The following is a 22,100-nucleotide window of genomic DNA, read 5'->3' as shown; positions in this document are numbered from 1 at the left end:
CAGTCTGGGAACATAGACACAGCTTGTTTATTAGTGTTTGCGTGTTTCTATGCGACAACAAGCTCAGGGTATGAATGCAGAGGTATGGTGGCACTGTAGGGGGCATTTAGCTAATGTGGTGCACTGGAGTATGTGTTGTGAAAAACACGAATAATGGCTACCATCTTCTTCCTCAGCCCATAAGGTCTTAGTTATACAAGCGTATTAAAATGTTTTTGAAATATTTGATACATCTTTCAGACAATGGGAGAAGTTTACGGAATTCTGCTTTCAAAAAGACACAAAATACGGCTTTGTGACTTTTTGGGTTTATTTGCACAAAAAGTTTGTGACATTTTGAAATTTTACATTACTCATTCCAATTTTAAAAAGTGGATAGGAAAGAGGATGCTATCAAGCTGACTTTTCAGGGGATACATATCAAAAGGAGGGGGTCTGAGTGCCAAGTCCCGCACCGATCACTAGAACAAGGAAGGCCAAGAGCTCGCATAGTGTGCTTTCTGTCTTCTCTGCAGAAGAAGAAGCAAGATGGACTCAATAGAATGTCTATGTGCTAGCTTTCGTCTCCTGCCATTAGAAGAGAGAGTGCGATATGCAAGCAGGTCTCTCTTCATGGTCTAGCGGTTGGGGGTCTTAGCACTCAGACCCCACAATCAAAACTTTTGATAGTCTCTATGTCATATCAAAAGTTTTCTGAAAACTTAGTGACCCTTTAAAGGGACCTCGCCACAATAGAAATGCATTGTTATCGGCCAACAGCATATTATAGAGCAGGAGGAGCTGAGCAGATTGATATATAGTTTTGTGGGAAAAGATTCAGTATAACTTGTATTTCATTCATTTATATCCATGCTTATTCTGGTCTTTGAAGTCCAGGAGGCGGTCCTATCAGTGATTGACAGCCTTCCCTCTATGACTGTGTATACACATATAGCTGTCAATCACTGAAAGGAACGCCTGCTTGATTTCAAAGTCCAGAATGAGCAGGAATTTAAGTGAATGAAATACAAGTTAGGCCTCATGCACACTGCCATTGGGCGGCCCGCAAAAGGCGGGTTGGCAATACACAGCCGCCGGCTGTGTGCACCCCGCATCATAGATGTGGACCCATTCACTTGAATGGGTCTGCAATTCCGGAGATGCGTAACGGAGTCACGGAACGGAACACCAGAAGCACTACGGAGTACTTCCATGGTCTTTCTTTCCGTTCTTCCGCACAGACCACGGACCACCGCACAGACCACGGACCCATTCAAGTTAACCACTTTAACCCCGCTAGCTGAAACCCCCTTAATGACCAGGCCACTCTACACTAATAGAGCTTTCATTTGGTGGTATTTCATTGCTGCTGACATTTTTACTTTTTTTGTTATTAATCGAAAATTTAACGATTTTTTTGCAAAAAAATGACATTTTTCACTTTCAGCTGTAAAATTTTGCAAAAAAAACAACATCCATATATAAATTTTTCGCTAAATCTATTGTTCTACATGTCTTTGATAAAAAAAAATGTTTGGGCAAAAAAAAATGGTTTGGGTAAAAGTTATAGCGTTTACAAACTATGGTACAAAAATGTAAATTTCCGCTTTTTGAAGCAGCTCTGACTTTCTGAGCACCTGTCATGTTTCCTGAGGTTCTACAATGCCCAGACAGTAGAAAAACCCCACAAATGACCCCATTTCGGAAAGTAGACACCCTAAGGTATTCGCTGATGGGCATAGTGAGTTCATAGAACTTTTCATTTTTTGTCACAAGCTAGCGGAAAATGATGATTTTTTTTTTGATTTTTTTTCTTACAAAGTCTCATATTCCACTAACTTGCGTCAAAAAAAAAATTCTAGGAACTCACCATGCCCCTCACGGAATACCTTGGGGTGTCTTCTTTCCAAAATGGGGTCACTTGTGGCATAGTTATACTGCCCTGGCAATTTAGGGGCCCATATGTGTGAGAAGTAGTTTGCAATCAAAATCTGTAAAAAATGACCGGTGAAATCCGAAAGGTGCACTTTGGAATGTGGGTCCCTTTGCCCACCTAGGCTGCAAAAAAGTGTCACACATCTGGTATCACCGTACTCAGGAGAAGTTGGGGAATGTGTTTTGGGGTGTCATTTTACATATACCCATGCTGGGTGAGACAACTTTTCCCATTTTTTTTATACAAAGTTGGCATTTTACCAAGATATTTATCTCACCCAGCATGGGTATATGTAAAATGACACCCCAAAACACATTGCCCAACTTCTCCTGAGTACGGCGATACCAGATGTGTGACACTTTTTTGCAGCCTAGATGCGCAAAGCGGCCCAAATTCCTTTTAGGAGGGCATTTTTAGACATTTGGATCCCAGACTTCTTCTCACGCTTTCAGGCTCCTAACATGCCAGGGCAGTATAAATACCGCACATGTGACCCTATTTTGGAAAGAAGACACCCCAAGGTATTCCGTGAGGGGCATGGCGAGTTCCTAGAATTTTTTTTTTTTTGGCACAAGTTAGCGGAAATTGATTTTTTTTTGTATTTTCTCACAAAATCTCCCTTTCCGCTAACTTGGGACAAAAATTTCAATCTTTCATGGACTCAATATGCCCCTCACGGAATACCTTGGGGTGTCTTCTTTCCGAAATGGGGTCACATGTGGGGTATTTATACTGCCCTGGCATTTTAGGGGCCCGAAAGCGTGAGAAGAAGTCTGGAATATAAATGTCTAAAAAATTTTACGCATTTGGATTCCGTGAGGGGTATGGTGCGTCCATGTGAGATTTTATTTTTTGACAAGAGTTAGTGGAATATGAGACTTAGTAAGAAAAAACAAAAACGAAAAAAATTTCCGCTAACTTGGGCCAAATTGTTTTTCTGAATGGAGCCTTACAGGGGGTGATCAATGACAGGGGGGTGATCAGGGAGTCTATATGGGGTGATCAACCCCCTGTCATTGATCACCCCCCTGTAAGGCTCCATTCAGACGTCCGTATGTGTTTTGCGGATCCAATCCATGTATCCGTGGATCAGTAAAAATCATACGGACGTCTGAATGGAGCCTTACAGGGGGGTGATCAATGACAGGGGGGTGATCAATGACAGGGAAGTGATCAGGAAGTCTATATGCGTGATCACCCCCTTGTCATTGATCACCCCCCTGTAAGGCTCCATTCAGACGTCCGTATGTGTTTTGCGGATCCGATCCATGTATCCGTGGATCCGTAAAAATCATACGGACGTCTGAATGGAGCCTTACAGGGGGGTGATCAATGACAGGGGGGTGATCAATGACAGGGAAGTGATCAGTAAGTCATTATGGGGTGATCATGGGTGATCAGGGGTTCATAAGGGGTTAATAAGTGACAGGGGGGGGTGTAGTGTAGTGTAGTGGTGTTTGGTGGTACTTTACACAGCTACCTGTGTCCTCTGGTGGTCGATCCAAACAAAAGGGACCACCAGAGGACCAGGTAGCAGGTATTATAGACGCTGTTATCAAAACAGCGTCTAATATACCTGTTAGGGGTTAAAAAAATCACATCTCCAGCCTGCCAGCGAGCGATCGCCGCTGGCAGGCTGGAGATCCACTCGCTTACCTTCCGTTCCTGTGAGCGCGCGCGCCTGTGTGCGCGCGTTCACAGGAAATCACGGCTCTCGCGAGATGATGCGTATATGCGTGACTCTGCGCAGAGCAATTGCGGTCCCCAATGCACGAACAGCCGCACAACAGCCGTGTGCATGAGGCCTTATACTGAATCTTTTCCCACAAAGCTATATGTCAATCTGCTCCTCCTGCTCTATGTTCAATGTGACAGGTTCTCTTTAAGCCAGATTTAACAACTGCGAGTTTTTTTAAAAGTTGAAAAAATTGTCACAATCTTGCTCCAGTAAAAGGGTGGTGTAAAAAGTGGATTAACATCTCAAGGCAGAAGTGTTAGACTAAAAGATGAACCACATGTATCAAACATCATGCAACATTTGATAAGTTTGACAGAAATTACAGCGGTGCTGATTCCTGAAAGACTGACTTTAAAATTCTATTTGTGATAAATCTCCCCCATTAAGTTTTTGAAATATTTCATATTTATGTGCACATTGATTTTTTTTTTTTAACTCTGCTTTGTGTCGCTATTGTTTCAGGTCCAATTATGTTTAATAGGGAGAGTATGGAATTAAATAGGCATAAAAAATAGAATCTAGACAATTAATTATGAGTGAAATAAAAGCTGCCTCCAGCTACCACTAGAGGAAGTTTAGGAGCTGCCTTTTGAATTCAGTGTATAACAGGGTACTGTAAGCTCCCCCTAGTGGTGACTGCGGGCAGGCATCATGTTATCTTTTAAATCTATATCTTTTCTAGAGATTTGGGGCTCCAGAAGAAGCAGCTAAAATGTGCAATATATTCTGTTGTTGAGACCCCAATCAATAAGTAATGTATTGGGAAAACGCTCATTTGACATTAAAAAGCAAGTTTCCTTATCATTGGGTCAGCCGGTATTACAGGAGGTAACTGATGCAGGGCAGTCTTCTTCACCTGCTCATCTTGAGAAGGTGTTTGAGACAGGCACCTTTGTGGCTCAGTTTAGTTGCGGATCCTTTGCCTTGGCTAGAAACAGAGCTCTGGCTCATTAGTGTCTCTCCCTGGGGTTGACAGCTCAGCACCATGGCTATGCTGTGTGATCCATCACTGTAAAGTCATCTGTCCCAGGCAGCTGTGCACAGGCCAGCCGATCGAAGGAACAGTGCTTACAAGTCTATTATTGCAGGCGGGACAGTAATTGAGCAGCAGGGATGGAAGGGGGCATCTTAGGGAATAGGACAGAAATCGGAACTTGATAATATCACACAGCAAATCATTCCTCTCGAAGCATCGGGCTTGTTCTTGTGCCAATCATATTTATTGGGCTTCTTGTGTATGTTCACCATATAAAAGGAGACGTTTACCTTACTTTGTGTTCTTTGTGTATTATATAAATCAGTGAGAAGTTATAATTTGTATACCAACAGAGGTCTCTCATTGGTAACTACATAAAGATTTCTTCAAAGGGGCTTTCTGAGATTAGAAAAGAAGGCCTGCTTTTTTTGCAGAAACAGTCCTACACTTGCCCATGTCTGCCTGGTATTGCAGTTCAGTTCTCTTCATTGAGGTAGAGCTACAATCTATGGACATTTTTTTCAAATTCTTTTAAAGTGTTAAATGGGTTTCTCGATTTCTTTATACTGATGATGTATTCTTTAGATAGGTCATCAGTATCTAATTGGTGGGGGCTCGACACCCGGGACCTCCCTCCGATCAGCTGTTTGAGAAGGCCGCAGTGCTCCTGCGAGCATCATGGCCTTCTCGCAGCTTACTCTAGGACAGTGACATCATTTTCATCAGTCACGTGGCCTAGGTGCAGCTCTGTCCTATTCAAGTAAATGAGGCTGAGCTGCGATACCAAGTACAGCCGCTATACAATGGACAGGGCTATGCTTGGTAAACTGTGAGGAGGCAGCATTGCTCATCATACTGCTGCAGTCTCCTCAAACAGCTAATCAGCACAGGTCCCGGGTGCTGGACACCAGTTTATCAGAAAAGTCACAAACCCCCTTTAAACTGCTTTAAATAATACACTAAGGAACTGCATACATAACAATCCCCTAATGTGATATTAGAATAAAACATTTTTATTGCAGACACATCCTGAATAAATCCTGATGGTTATCCCATACACCACACAAGAGGTTTATAACCACCATTTGCAATTGGTCTTTATAAGGGTCCCTGTTTTTAGGCTTTTTGATACAGAGCCCCAAATTCCCTGCATAGATTTAAATGATAACATTTTGGCTGCCTCCAGTCACCACTAGAGGGACCATCAGCACTTAGCTCGTGAAGAAAGCTGGGCATTCATATATTATCTTCCACAGTTCTGAAGGATACATCTTAGTTAGGCTAGTTTCACACTAGCGGCAGGGGACTCCGGCAGGCTATGCCGGCGGGTGAACAGCCTGTCAGATCCGTCCTGCCGCTAGTACACGGGGGCCCCATTACTGCTGCTGGCCAAGTACATATTGAGATGATGCTATCAGCGGTAAGTAATGCTGAGAGCATCAGGTCCTCATGTACCTGGCTGACGGCTGCAGGTGTCCTCCTAAATCTAATTGTCCCACCTTCTGTCAATGTGGACCCGCCTGCCTACAATATGGGGGCCATTTTTAGTTTTTTCTCAGGGCCACTTTAAGTTCCTAATCTGCTCTGTTATGGCAGACATATTTTCCATCAGTGCTTCCAGTATCAGGTATACAGTGGTTCCTCAAGTTAAAAGATTAATTGGTTCCGGGACGACCATTGTGTGTTGAAACCATTGTAACCTGAGATCGAACGCTATGGAAAACTGGTAATTGGTTCCAGAGCCCAAAAATGTCATCCAAGAATAAGAAAAAGTTACATTTTAATAAAAATTTGCAGATAACCAAGATATATAACGCAAGTAAAACAGCCAGGAATAGATGCTGGCAGCTGTAAATGACTTTCTACGGTGAGGGCAGGAGCTTCTCCAGGGTCTTGCATAGTACATACATGTTCCAGAAAGATAAAATGGAGTTGTAGCTCATCCTGGCACAGACAGGGGGCAGTACAGAACATGTAGTACCACAGAGGAGCTACTAGCCAACCAATAAAGGTATTTTACCAGTGATATAGCTAAGTTGATTGGTTGGATCTGAGGCATTGTATGTTGAGTCTAGTTTCAATTTATGATGGCCCAGGAAAAACCATTGTATGTTGAAAATGTTGTATCTTGAGGCCATTGTATCTTGAGGGAGCACTGTGATTAAGCAACAGAATTTGCAACTATTTGGAAAAAAAACAATTACGTACTGAAAATGTTAAGATTTTGGTGCAGAATGTCTTTAAGGTGAACCTACACAAACACCAAAATTCATTTTCATCAGTCACGTGGCCTAGGTGCAGCTCTGTCCTATTCAAGTAAATGAGGCTGAGCTGCGATACCAAGTACAGCCGCTATACAATGGACAGGGCTATGCTTGTGAGGAGGCAGCAGTGCTCATCATACTGCTGCAGTCTCCTCAAACAGCTGATCAGCACAGGTCCCGGGTGCTGGACACCAGTTTATCAGAAAAGTCACAAACCCCCTTTAAACTGCTTTAAATAATACACTAAGGAACTGCATACATAACAATCCCCTAATGTGATATTAGAATAAAACATTTTTATTGCAGACACATCCTGAATAAATCCTGATGGTTATCCCATACACCACACAAGAGGTTTATAACCACCATTTGCAATTGGTCTTTATAAGGGTCCCTGTTTTTAGGCTTTTTGATACAGAGCCCCAAATTCCCTGCATAGATTTAAATGATAACATTTTGGCTGCCTCCAGTCACCACTAGAGGGACCATCAGCACTTAGCTCGCAGCTCATCCTGGCACAGACAGGGGGCAGTACAGAACATGTAGTACCACAGAGGAGCTACTAGCCAACCAATAAAGGTATTTTACCAGTGATATAGCTAAGTTGATTGGTTGGATCTGAGGCATTGTATGTTGAGTCTAGTTTCAATTTATGATGGCCCAGGAAAAACCATTGTATGTTGAAAATGTTGTATCTTGAGGCCATTGTATCTTGAGGGAGCACTGTGATTAAGCAACAGAATTTGCAACTATTTGGAAAAAAAACTATTACGTACTGAAAATGTTAAGATTTTGGTGCAGAATGTCTTTAAGGTGAACCTACACAAACACCAAAATTCATTACTATATTGACATTCTCTAGTTTTTTGGGAGATAATATAACCTATATATTGCACAGATTGAGGCAGTGTGTATAGTGTTAGTTCTTTGCAGTTATTCTGGCATAACGGAGGTTAATTTTCATTTTTGACAATACAGAAAAGGTTCCAGGTGCAAGATTTCACACGTGTAATTATAATACTCCACTGACAACCTCAGCTCATAACTCTGCACAGCCATGCATGGAGTAAAAGGGGCAACGTGTATTTCCACAATGGAGAATGAAGGTGATATAACAACGGAAACCACATGCTCTGTGTGTCATTAAACCACTCTCTGTCACCTCTGCACAGACGTTTGTGCGTGTCCCTGTACACTTACCTCACTGCTTAGAATTTACAGCTAAGATCCTAAAAATCTTAAAATTCAGGTGTGATTGCAGTTCACACTAAAATGTCACTTTTTCACATTCACATGGGGTTAGAGTAGCTACATCTGTCCCTTGGCGGTTGGCGGGCACATGAGGCAGTTGACTGAGCATTTGGGCAATCAAGCTTTTTTTGAGGGCACCGGGTATAAAGGGATTTAACATTCCTTATCCTAGAAATGCCAGAGCTGCATATCAGAACAATCCTCTATCTCATAAAATTAAATACTTATTTCTGTCTCAAAGCTACCACTAGGGGGAGCTCACTGCATATATTTCTCTACAGCTGTCAGGACTTTTCCAGGACTACAATATTCTAGGCCATCAATGGGGGGGGGGGGGGGGGGGCTGGATCCCAGGACCACTGCTGAAGGGCCCACATTAATTGTTTACCAGACACAGCTCCATATTTATGGCAGTGAGCTATAATACCAGAGACAGCCAGGGAGCCGCCTCATTTATCTGATCAGTGGGGGTCCTAGAAGCTGAACCCCAACTGGTGTGATATTCCTTAGGATTAGCCATAAATAAAGGAGTCCCAAAAACCCTTTACACATAGTGGCCTATCCATCAGTGGGAGTCCGATACCCTGCACCGCTGCCAATAAACTGTTCGGTAGTACACCAGAAGTCAGCATAGGAACTACTCCGCAGTGGACAGAGCTGGTTACTGCAGGGCTGCTCCCATTCACATCAGTGGAAGCAGCCCTGCAGTAACCAGCTCTGGCACTGGAACTACTGCAGAACAGTTGATCGATGAGGGAGCAGGGTGTCAGACCCCTCTGATCAGATGGTAATGGCCTATACTGAGGATAGGTTGTCACTTGTAAAGGGATGGACAACCCCTTTAAGTCCAAGCGAGATGAGTCAAACCACATTCATTGCTCTCCCGCTTGTTCTTGTAATGATGGCCAAGATACAGAAAGCTAGGCATGGACGAAAACGTAAATGATATACATAAAAAAAAAAAAAGGACAATGGCCTATATTCCGTACAGCCCAGGGGCCAGCTAATTCACAGTAGGAAGGGAACACCATAGTCACCAGTAAAATTAATCTGCAAGGGCAGAGTTACTATCCATCCCCGTAAAAATCTAAAAACAACCATCAGCCTGATTCCACTTAGATATATAGTAGGGAATTGCTTTCATGCAGTACCCTGACAAATACTATAAGGCTACTTTCACACTAGCGTTGTTTAAATCCGGCGTTCAATTCCAACACCGGAACTGCCCGCCGGATCCGGAAAAACTTGTGAAAACGGATTACATTTGAATCCTGATCATGATTTTGATCACAATGAAAAAATGCATTGGAAAAAACGGATCCTCCATTTATGGACTTTAACATTTTTTTAAAATTTTTCGGGTTTAACATGCAAAAGCCAGATCCTGATCCAGCATTCAGTCAAAGTGTTCAGGATTTTTGGCCGGAGGTAAAAATATAGCATGCTACGGTTTTCTGAGAAGCCTGATCAGTCAAAACGACTGAACTGAAGACATCCTGATGCATCCTGAGGGACGGACTCTCCATTCAGAATGCATGGGGATAAAACTGATCAGTTCTTTTCCGGATTTGAGCCCCTAGGACAGAACTCAGCGACGGAAAAGAAAACCGCTAGTGTGAAAGTAGCCTAAGTCTATTTTCACTTCTCTATAGTAGATCTTTGTGATCAGGAAGGAATTCACCGACCAACGCCTCTCATAATCTTAGCCCTCAAGGGGTTATGGCCAGATACGCCCCCTATGTATGATTATAGCTTTACAATCTGGAAAATCATATATTCATGTCAATTCTATAGCGGCGCCCAGCGCTTTATGTATTTAGTACTTTATTCACCATGGATGGTGCAACGCAGGAAATTCCTTTCTCTAAGTGCATGGGGTCTGGTGGACCTCAGCCTGGTGACCCTCCTCTTATCCTGTGCAAGTATTGATTGTGCGCTCCGCTCCAGGATACAGCTAAGCTTCCAGAACTCACATCGCTTTAGCTGGGATTCCGCTTTTCATAATGCTACTTCTAGATATAATGTAAACCAGCTGTACTTATTGTATTTTGTGAGCTGATGGAGAGAAGCAGGGGGAAAAAAACGCCATTGTATTTATTACTTCTGCCTGTTGGGTGGGAGTGAGAGCATATGTTATAAGATCCCATCTATTTATCCGTTCTCACGTTCCTGAAAAGCAGAGCAAATAAAATGCAGCCGTTAACCAACTCCGGTCTGGAGAGAATAGGCAGAATCCAATATATTCCCTGCATCGAGTCAGCGGAACACTAAATAAATAGTAATGGGTGCTGCGTCCCTCCGAGCGGGGTATGGAGTAAATGGGTTGGTTAGGGAAATCACCTTCGGTAATTGTAAGGTCAACAAACAAAATTCAATCCTTCATCTTTCCATGGTAGGCAAATCACCATAAATATTCCGAGTCCCTTTTAAAACCATGCCTGAGCCTTGAAATTGCTCCAGCGGCGATGCCCTTTCAATCCACTAACATAATGTCATAAAATATACATTTCAAGGTAAACATGCAATGACATTATAGTTGGGCTCCCCACTCCAGTAGTAAATGAGAGGTTAACTCTCGAGTGCCAATTCCATTATTGAGGGAATTTAGCACCTTGGACAGCTCTGTAAAAATCTTTATTGCTTTTCTGACCCACTCGGCATGTTTTGCCTGTGTGTTTCTCGCCTCTCTCTTCTGATTGAAAGGCAATATATTAGTTCCTGAACACAAACACGCCTCAGGCCCGTTGCCTCGCTGGGAGTGCGGTGACACGGAGGGACTGTAATTTTCTGGTCACTATACTCTAGGGCAGCAAGCCAGGCGTTGGTGGTTAACTTTACAAAACTACTGCATGTACCAATCTGTCTTATTCAGCCTTAAACGACTCTGCTAAGTCTCTCTTCACTCTCAATTTTCCCCCATCAATGACAAATACAATCATTTTTTTTTTACCTACACTTTCCACAAAATAATTTAAGAGTCCTGTACAGATGTAGCAGGGTTGAGCTTCTCGATGCAGTTGTGGTGTGTATTTGATTTGGCACATCACAATGTGTTCCCTGTAGTGTGCAGGTAAACATGACACTATTATAAGCCAGAAATTTACAAACCGGATTCCCAAAAAGTTGGGACATTATACTACAAATCGTGAATAAATACTGAATGCAATGATGTGGAGGTGCCAACTTCTAATATTTTATTCAGAATAGAACATAAATCACGGAACAAAAGTTTAAACTGAGAAAATGTACCATTTTCAGAGAAAAATATGTTGAATCAGAATTTCACGGTGTCAACAAATCCCCAAAAAGTTGGGACAAGGCCATTTTCACCACTGTGTGGCATCTCCCCTTCTTCTTACAACACTCAACAGACGTCTGGGGACCGAGGAGACCAGTTTCTCAAGTTTAGAAATAGGAATGCTCTCCCATTCTTGTCTAATACAGGCCTCTAACTGTTCAATCGTCTTGGCCCTTCTTTGTTGCACCTTCCTCTTTATGATGCGCCAAATGTTCTCTATAGGTGAAAGATCTGGACTGCAGACTGGCCATTTCAGAACCCGGATCCTTCTCCTACGCAGCCATGATGTTGTGATTGATGCAGAATGTGGTCTGGCATTATCTTGTTGAAAAATGCAGGGTCTTTCCTGAAAGAGATGACGTCTGGATGGGAGCATATGTTGTTCTAGAACCTGAATATATTTTTCTGCATTGATGGTGCCTTTCCAGACATGCAAGCTGCCCATGCCACACGCACTCATGCAACCCCATACCATCAGAGATGCAGGCTTCTGAACTGAGCGTTGATAACAACTTGGGTTGTCCTTGTCCTCTTTGGTCCGAATGACATGGCGTCCCAGATTTCCAAAAAGAACTTCGAATCATGACTCGTCTGACCACAGAACAGTCTTCCATTTTGACACACTCCATTTTAAATGATCCCTGGCCCAGTGAAAACGCTGGAGCTTGTGGATCTTGCTTAGAAATGGCTTCTTCTTTGCACTGTAGAGTTTCAGCTGGCAACGGCGTATGGCACGGTGGATTGTGTTCACTGACAATGGTTTCTGGAAGTATTCCTGAGCCCATTCTGTGATTTCCTTTACAGTAGCATTCCTGTTTGTGGTGCAGTGTCGTTTAAGGGCCCGGAGATCACGGGCATCCAGTATGGTTTTACGGCCTTGACCCTTACGCACAGAGATTGTTCCAGATTCTCTGAATCTTCGGATGATGTTATGCACAGTTGAAGATGATAGATGCAAAGTCTTTGCAATTTTTCGCTGGGTAACACCTTTCTGATATTGCTCCACTATCTTTCTGCGCAACATTGTGGGAATTGGTGATCCTCTACCCATCTTGGCTTCTGAGAGACACTGCCACTCTGAGAAGCTCTTTTTATACCCAATCATGTTGCCAATTGACCTAATTAGTGTTAATTGGTCTTCCAGCTCTTCGTTATGCTCAAATTTACTTTTTCCAGCCTCTTATTGCTACTTGTCCCAACTTTTTGGGGATTTGTTGACACCGTGAAAATTTGAATCAAAGTATTTTTCCTTTAAAATGATACATTTACTCGGATTAAACGTTTGATATGTCATCTGCGTTCTATTACAAATAAAATATTGACATTTGCCATCTCCACATCATTGCATTCAGTTTTTATTCACAATTTGTTTAGTGTCCCAACTTTTTGGGAATCCGGTTTGTACATCCACAAAGAGTTAAATTACAAATTCAGCTCTGCTACATCTGTATTTTTTATATAAAGAAAGAGCACTAAGCAAGCCCTTTTTTTCTCACATTCTGTCTGACCCTTGCTAGCAAGTTAATATAGTCATGGCTTCTGTTATTGAATGAAATGTGTCATCAGAAAATTACCTAATTAATTTTTTTATATTAAACCAATTTTAAAGAGTTTTTGGAGATTTTCTTTTTTAATTTTCCATGTCAAAAAATCTTAAAATCCTGTAGTTTTCGCACTGGTCAATAAGCCTAATAATAGACAATAGTTCGACTTTTATTTCCCTACAGATGATTTTGCTCTATTATCAGCTATTACTCTTGCTATATGATCTCCCACCTCCGTGGTGGGGGGAAGACCACGTACAGACTGAGCCCGGACCCTGTATTTGGCAGGGGAAGTTTGAATGGGTTGTGGGAGATCCTATCATTGGACGATCCTGTCCCACTGTAGGCTGCTATATACATGTATCCTCCAGGTGTGTCACTATGCAAGAAATACATGAGATGTACTGGGCAGGTGGGAGAACATCAGCCTGGCATACAAGGACTGGTGAGCTGTGGAGGGCATGCAATAGATAAATTGATAGGTGAATGACTGGCAGATGAGTTGGTACTGGACATACAACAGGAACATTTGAATGAACTGACTCTGGGTATGCTGTGGGCACCTTGATGGGTGGACTGGCACTGGCTGAGCAACAGAAACATTGTGTACTGGCACTACACATACATTGGCAATAATGATGATAGAGAGCTGGTGTTGGATGTGCAAAGGGAATGTTCTAGAGCAATGCCTGCAAAGGACTGAATTACTTTGACCCCACACACAAACACACACTTCATTAAACCACAAAGGAAGGCTTAATAAGTAGAAAATATTAGAAAAAAAAAATTCTCTAATTTTCTGGTGTCTAAATTTGGGGTGCATCTTATAGCCAGGTGTGTCTTATAGACCAAAAAATAACAAATCGTTTCTTCCACTTTAAACTGATCCAGGAAACAGGAAAATTAGGCAAAATAGATTTAAAAAAGTACCCACATTATCATATATTTCCTGCCAGTTACTTGATACTGTGCTGACAACTTTCCCACATTGCCGAAATCTCAGTCATTAGCTGTAATGCCTGTCTCTAAATAAGATTAAAAGATTTCCCCTGGGTAAAATATAGATGACCTATCCTTAGGAAACATCATCAATCTTTGATTAGTGTGGGCCCCACTCCCAGCACCTCCACCAATCAGCTACCGTGAGCAACGTGGCCTCTTCCTAGGCCAATAACGGCACATTCATTGGTCACATGACCTATGTGCAGCTCAGTCTCATTCGTCCTGGGGGGTGCCAGGATTTGGAACCCCACGGCTGAGATATTGATGCTCTATCCTGAGGATCGGTCATCATTATTGTACTCCCTTTAAGAAAAGGCGTCAGAGTCTCTGGTACGGTATATGTTGCCAAAAGGTTTTGTCTTTACAACACAGTTAATAGAGTAAATCTTCTCTGAGCCCGTTTACACACATTCCTCCCGTGGCTGGATATCATGTACTGATAATGGCAAAGAACTATAGATCAAAAACAAACTGCGTGCACCGCACAATTCTCATTACCTTCCCATTAGGTGTTGCTAATTAAAAATAATCCAGAAAACCTGCCACTTATTACAGATTCATACGGCTTATTTTCCCTGCCCACTAGCAAACATTCCTTTTCTTTGATGCCCTATCGTTAAATATGTACCCCCATATTGATGCCACCCCCCTGGTCATCAGTCTATATGCAAACAATATGTCAGGTGTTCGTGTCCCATGCAGTTTATTGTATGCAGTGTTTTGTAATGCAATCTCACAATATGTTATGCATTTTAAGGGAGGAGCCTAATCATATACTACAAGAAATCGTAAATTCATAATATATGCAATTACGATGATGTCTTCCTTGCATTAAATCACATACCCATCCAACTTCACCCCATAGCAATACATTAGTGTCATCAGTACACCCATTTAGGGAGGCTGGTAGGGCAACTGTACCTCCTCGGATCGACTAAGTTCTTGCCCAGTCATTAGATTGAATTGCAAATTTGCGCTATATATATATATATATATATATATATACTGTATATGCTCATAGGAGTGTACCATACATGCAGCTGTTTTGTGAGCTCTCTTCTGACTAGTGAGGCAAGATTTACTACTTGCTTCATACCTCCTAGTAATTTTCAAGTCTGTATTGTCTTCCTCTATTTTTTCTAACATTTAATAATAGCAGTATTGTAGCCGGGTGGATGAGCTCAGTAAATATTGGAAATGGAACTTGTTTAAAGCATTAACAATGAAAATGCAACTAGTAAAGGGTTAAAAATAGGATAGGGTTGGGGGGGGGGGGCAATGTACTTAATCGGCAACTAAACGCTCCTCCCATATCTCCCAGCCTGGTTCCCCCAGCTTGCTGAGCAATTCATCTTCTTATGGTGCGGAATTTTAAATGGAAGAAATGCTAATATGTATCTAAAAGCGTGTCATCTGAGAGTTTGCGAGAGGTTTATTGTGACAGCAAAATGAATGCAATTAGATCTCAATTTTGTAAAGAGAAACTGCTAAGGAATGAATAGTACCAATCTGCTTTTGGGGAAAGGCAGTGACTTTCTTCTTGTTAAACTTTTAAAGAAGTTTTTGCAACTTTTTTTTTTTTGTCTAACTTTAGACTTCATTGACTACGTTACAGATCTGTACAACCGGTCCAGAGCAGAGGTATCAAACCTGTTGCCCTTGGCTGTCAAAACATGCTAGGAGTCACAAGTTGGTGAGCACTGGCCTGGAGCAACACACTATAAGGGCATAGCCGTGGGGGGCATCTTTAGGTAATTTATTTGGGGGGGGGGGGGGGTACTTAGCTTAGGAACATTGAGGAACACTAGCCTGTATAATAACATACATACAGAGTAGAATATAACTCATTTCTTCTGAATTTTGTAACCCAGTTTACCTAGACTTTTATACAATCAATCTACCTAGTTTATCAAGGATGCATCCACCTCCTGTCATTATTTCTGCAAAATGTAGGCAGTTCTTCCATACAGAACTCTCCCTAGCTAACAAGAAGATGGGAGGTGTAGGGGGCATGTCCAATGCAAAGAGAAAAGTGGGGCAGATAGAGCAAGCTACTAGAGACATTACAGAGCAAAGTATGCTGGGTATGGTTAGAAAACCCAACAGAAAGCTGATGAAAACAGGCAAGGAAAGTGCTGGCATGAAAAACAGGTACATGGAGCAAAAATATGCAGTGTATGGTGCAGATATAAAAAAGAAAATCATTATGAACCCTGTGTTGTCTCATCCAGGCATGTCCCCTGCAACGTCAAAGTAATACAAGGGCAGTGAGCCCCAGGAAAGTGGGAGAAGAGGAGTGATAGTACCAATCATAGGAATAATAATACTCATGGTGGCAGTCCTCCCAGTGATGGGAAGGGTATACCTTTTCTTCCATACATGGCACTTCCTGGCTTTAGGCTCTCCTGCCTACTGTTGCGATGCCCTTGGTGTAGATAAATTCTGAGGTGCAAGACAGAGTTTCCTGAGGTGTGATGCAATGATGATACTGGGTTAACATTAGAACAGTGCTCTAACTGGTAAATAAAGTTCTAGTACAGCAGTCACATTAATTGTCACAGTTCAGATTTTGAATGTATCGGCAGATCTTACACAGTTTTGCAATTCTACAGTCCTTACAGTATCACAGGCTGAGAAGGTGGTTAAATGGCAAAGTTCTCTCTCTGAAGCAATGTCTCTCACACTGTACTTTTCTCTCTAGCTCAAGTACAGGCATCCAAAAAGTACAAGCAACACTTCTCTTGCTAATTTTGCTCTATCACACTTCTCTCACTTTCTTCTTTACTCACAAATGGATTCACAGTATCATCTGCAGGATCTGGGCCTTAGCAGATCCCCAGTCTGCCTCTAAAGTCTGTCCAAAATCGTTCATCTCCTGGACAGTTAGGCTGTGGAGTCCATAAGCATGTCCACAGTTTTTCCTGCTCTCACCTCCTCTCATAACTGGCATGCTTCAATATGTATCTTTTCCTCTTTGTCTCCACCTATGCAGATTTTAAAGCTTTCTCTCTACATCCTTGCTTCTCTGTGGCTGGTTCTTTCCCAGGGCTGTACTAACTTAACTCTTCTCTATGGGAAGGGTGGAACAGCCCCACCTAACAACTGTTACTAAAGGCTTATTAACGCCTTAAACATACATACAAGAAATACATGAACTACATTTTTCCCTACTTAGAGTAGACCACTGCTGTAGCAGTAGGAAGCTGCACAAGGATGGCGCAAGTTCTCTAAAACAGGAGCTTCTCATACTGGCTTTCTGTTCTGGCTCCTAGAGGAAAACCATTTGTGATGTCCATATACCCTACAGGATTTGTCTTCATGAACCAACAGTTTTAACCCTATATGAGTGCATAATTGTAATATATACTCATTTGTTCTTCTGCAGGAAGTTATCCTGAAGAGAGCCGCAGATCTGGTAGAAGCACTGTATGGGATGCCCCATAATAATCAGGTAAGACATCAGACTGTTACTATTCTGCACTTATGGAATATAAACACTCCTGTATTCCAAAGTAATTTAATCCAGAAGAATCTGGAAATTCCAAGGGGTCAGGAGCCAATTATAAGCTCATAGGGCCCACAGCCGCTGGATATAGGTTATAGAAATCTGAGGTATATTAGTGGGGATATTTATACTGACTGTGGGACTATGCAGCAACCCTGCACACACCTGTTCCTGATCATGCCCCCTGCTGTCTCTTTTTATGTTTTTGGAATTACCAGCATTAGAGAAAAGTGAATCTGAACTGCTCCTCATCATGCAATATTATATGACTATAATCAGAACTATGTTATATTATTCCCTCTGAGGAAATGTTTGTTCATCATAATGCAATAACTGGGTCATTTTTTTATCGTGTCTGTGATATCAAGAACATTTCCACCTGAAATAATAAAAAAGACAGTGTATTCCTCAAAACATTAAAAAAAATTCTGGCAATTTTCATACTGGGAAAGCTAGGTGACAATATGGCTGACATTTTTTGTAGTGATTGCTTACCTATTGGTGTCATTTATGTCACATTTTAATACATGATGCCTCTTACCACAGGAAATTATACTGAAGAGAGCAGCTGACATTGCCGAAGCATTGTACAGTGTTCCCAGGAACCATAGCCAGCTCCAAACACTAGCCAACTCTTCTGTGCACCCCAGCATGATGGGAGTCAACTCTTTCAGTGGGCAACTTGCAGTAAATGTGTCAGAGCAATCACAAGTCACCAACCAGGGTAAGAAAACAAGCAGATTTATATAACATTAAATGTCTAATTACAGAACTTAATCTCCTCCATTATTTATATCAACTTTTGAATTGGTTAGTAAGAAAAAGTTGAAAAAAATGCATTAAGATAAAAAAGTGAATTCACATATTTTTAGTATTTTGATGCTCCCTATGTTTGTTTCTACTGTATAGTTTTTTTCCTGATACTTCTAATGATATTATACCATCACTTTTCAGGTTTCTCTCGTAATACAAGCAGTGTGTCCCCACATAGCTATGCACCCAGCACCACCCCTCAGCAGACCAACTACAGCTCCGTCACCACCAGCATGAATGGCTATGGAAACACAGCTATGTCCAATCTTGCTGGATCACCCAGCTTCCTCAATGGCTCTGCTGCCAACTCGCCCTATGCTAGTAAGTGCTTTTATACAACTTTAGGGGAAAAATAGGATACAGAACTACTGAATGTATGAAAGGATATCTGTACATAGTACAAAGGTTGGTTTCACAAAATTAGTAGGGTTATCATATCCTGGTCAAGTAAATAGAACGATAGGCTTGTGGTGCTGTTAAATGTTCTGCCTCCCACTAGTCCAAAAAGCGATAATCCTGACCACAAAACATCAAGTTCCCATCTGGGAGAAATTTATTTTGTCTGCATCTAAAGATACAGTTTAAGCATCTTTTCCCCAAGGTTTGCCAAAGTCAAATGTTGAGTTACTTATATAATTCTCTTGCAGTTGTTCCATCTAGTCCCACAATGGCTTCTTCCACCAGTCATCCATCCAATTGTAGCAGTTCCTCTGGGATTTTCTCTTTCTCCCCAGCCAATATGGTATCAGCAGTAAAACAGAAAAGCGCTTTTGCTCCTGTGGTCAGACCACAGGCCTCTCCACCTCCCACCTGCACCAGTTCCAATGGCACCAGCCTACAAGGTAAGAGGAACTTTTGCACAGACTCTTTAATGATGTCCACTATAACCATGATCAACATACACATCAATAAATTCAGCAGTTGTTTTTCATTTTATGGTCCTAACATGCACATGAGGTAATATTTCTAGTAAGAACAAGATATGCTGAATTTCAAAATTGTTTAAAGGGGTATTTCCATCTCAGACATTAAAGGGGAATTCCCATCTCAGACAATGCCTACTGTCTGATAGGTGCGGGACCAGTGGACCGGTTGAGAACCGAGCAGGGAAAGTGGTAGCTGGAGGACCACCACCAAGAACTCTCCCCAAAGTGAATGGGAGCTCACCGCTCTTGCATCGCCACCCCTCCCGTTCATTTCTTTGGGGCCGAAGAAAATAGCTGGGCCAGTGCTAGGCTATTTTCAGCAGCCCCATAGAAGTGAATGGAGGGCAGCTGCGCATGAGCGGTGCGTCCTCCGATACTTTGCTATCTGCGTTTACGAGATAGGGACCCGCACCTATCAGACAATGAGGGAATATCCTAGCAATATGCCCCCATTGTCTGAGATTAGAATACCCCTTTAGTGACTTATCACTAGGATATGCCATTAGTGTCAGATAGGTATGGGTGCCACCTCTAGGGCCCACTCCTATCTCCAGAACAGGGACCTCAAAGTGAAGTAGAGCATGCTGCTCTCCATTCACTGCTATGGGAATTCCGAAAATATCTGACTGAGCATGCCTGGATACCTCTCCATTTACATCTATGGGACTGCTGCAAATAGTCAGGCCAGCAGTCAGCTATTTGTGGAACTCCCATAATGGTTAACGCAGAGTGGCTGCTCTCCCTTCACTTCCAGGGGCCTGTTCTGGAGATAGGTTCGGGTCCCACCATTAGGACTTGCTCTTATCTGACATTGATGATAAGACATGATAATTATAATGGTAGGAAAGATTTTTGAAAAGTCATCCTGATCACTGTATAATATATAGCCCAGCAACTCAAGTGAAAAATATTGAAACCTTTGAATTTTATTCTGTTTACTCTATTGGGGGTATTTATAGGTTATTTGTAGTAAATGAATATATATAGGTTTAGACTTGACACCCAGGATCTCACACAACAGGAAAGCAAAATGTTTTTTGTAGAATTCTCCTTTTTAAAGAGCAATTTCAGTCACAATTGACATGAAAATAAATGGCGTTATAAACATACCTAAATTAAATGGCACATTTTTAACAAAATCTTGATAAAAAGTTGCTTTATTCTAAATGTTATTCCCATCATACCCCAGAATTACCTTTATTAAATTTGAAGTATTAAATCTGAGGTAACTATGCCTTCTATGCACAATACGATAGATCTTATCAGGGAAAAGAATTTGACTGGACCTGCTCTTTAAGAAAGCTCATAATAAAAGAGAGTGGTCTTCTAAATACAGAAATAATATTGTACGATATTCAGAGGAGGCAATGAGCTAGGCATCTCAGCAGACACATGAACACAGCATAAACCCCTTTACAGGGTTTGTCAGTATGCCATTGTACCCAGTTAACTAATTTGCCCTTTTGTCTTCCCTCATCAGACCAGTCTTTTGTGGACACTGGCAAGTTCCTCAGTACAGGCTCTCTGCAGGGCTTGGCCTTCTCCTGAAGTATGTGACCAGATCTTCACATTTTCTGCTCCTGTTGTGTTTATGTGTTCTGTCTGTGTCTATTGACTAGAGAAACGACTTGAATTCTTACATATCGATCCTTTAGGGCCTGGTAGAGCAGCTAAGGCCTACAATGAACTCTGTGTACAGACCATCATATCAGCAGTGGGGACCACTGACCATTTAAAGTAGACGTGATGATTTCAAAAAGTATCCTCTATCACAGTAGACACAGAGGGACTGGCTGCTTGGCAGTATTGCTTTCCAAAATTGCAGAAGGTGAATTGGTTAGTCATACACAGGGGTAGGGTCAGTGTTGTCACTATAACTTAAATTCCCCATTTAAAACTGACAAGCCACCAAGATCTCATGTATCCTAAATAAAGTGGGGAGGTTATTTAGAACCCTAGAAGAGATCTAACTAGTGAACTTCATCCACTGTCTATCATAGTATACATATAGTATCATAGTATACATTCTCCCTTCCTCCCATTGTACCTAGGTTGTCCTAGATAAATACATGGTAACACAGTGTTCTTATTTGTTATTTAGGGTGTTAGTTAGGGCCTTAGCTTTATCAGTGAAGTCCTTAAGTTGTCTCACTTAAGAAAATCGCATTTATCATGTAGAAAAAGTTAATACAAGCCACTTACTAATGTATTGCTATTAGTGTTGAGCGATTCGAGCTTCGGATCCAAGATCCGAAGTTGATTCGTTCAAAACTTTGTTTGAATGATGTACAGAGATTGTCTACATACAGCATTTAAATGTATTGGCTCCAGCGAGGGAAATTCGTTATCACCGAAGTCTCGCAGGACTTTGGTGAATAACTTCGGACTTTGATTTTTGAACTTGAAAATCAGTTTAAAACTTGGATCTGAAGTCGGCTTCGGTACCAAGGTACCAGCCACTGATTGCTATTATTCATATTGCTTCCTTTGCTGGCTGGATTCAGTTATCCATCACATTATACACAGCTCATTTCTATGGTTATGACCACCCTGCAATCCGTCAGTGGTGGTCGTGCTAGCACACGATAGGAAAAGGCACCAGTCTATGCACACCCCCATGGTCCTGGCACCAGAGAGGCCGGTGCATTTTCCTATAGTGTGCAAGCTTGACCACCGAGGCTGGATTGCAGGGTGGTCATAACCATGGAAATGAGCAGTGTATGATGTGATGGAAAAATGAATCCAGCCAGCAAAGGAGGCAATATGGATAATAACAATACATTAGTAAGTGCCTTGTATTAACTTGCTCCACTTTATAAATGCCACTTGCTGAAGTGAGACAACCCCTTTAAAAGGGTTATCCAACAT

At 41.9% G+C, this 22,100-nt stretch overlaps 1 protein-coding gene across 4 annotated transcripts in view; it reads left to right on the top strand.

The window, feature by feature from the left end:
• The window catches only part of EBF1 (EBF transcription factor 1), a 333,883-nt gene that overhangs the window by 304,656 nt on the left and 7,127 nt on the right, over positions 1-22,100 (top strand). For 2 of the 4 annotated variants that reach the window (XM_044281256.1, XM_044281255.1), the window contains exons 12-16: positions 17,374-17,439; positions 18,040-18,217; positions 18,448-18,627; positions 18,954-19,148; positions 20,713-20,781. In XM_044281256.1, coding sequence (XP_044137191.1) covers positions 17,374-17,439; positions 18,040-18,217; positions 18,448-18,627; positions 18,954-19,148; positions 20,713-20,780 — 687 coding nt within the window. In that variant the 3' untranslated portion in view covers position 20,781. The remainder of the gene's footprint in view (positions 1-17,373; positions 17,440-18,039; positions 18,218-18,447; positions 18,628-18,953; positions 19,149-20,712; positions 20,782-22,100) is intronic. The other 2 variants (XM_044281258.1, XM_044281257.1) reach the window with 1 other exon arrangement.

The sequence above is a fragment of the Bufo gargarizans genome, chromosome 2, assembly GCF_014858855.1.
Source record: "Bufo gargarizans isolate SCDJY-AF-19 chromosome 2, ASM1485885v1, whole genome shotgun sequence".
NCBI classification, from domain to species: Eukaryota; Metazoa; Chordata; class Amphibia; order Anura; family Bufonidae; genus Bufo; species Bufo gargarizans.
Note: the sequence above shows the minus strand (reverse complement) of the source record. Positions and strands in the feature narration are given on the sequence as shown.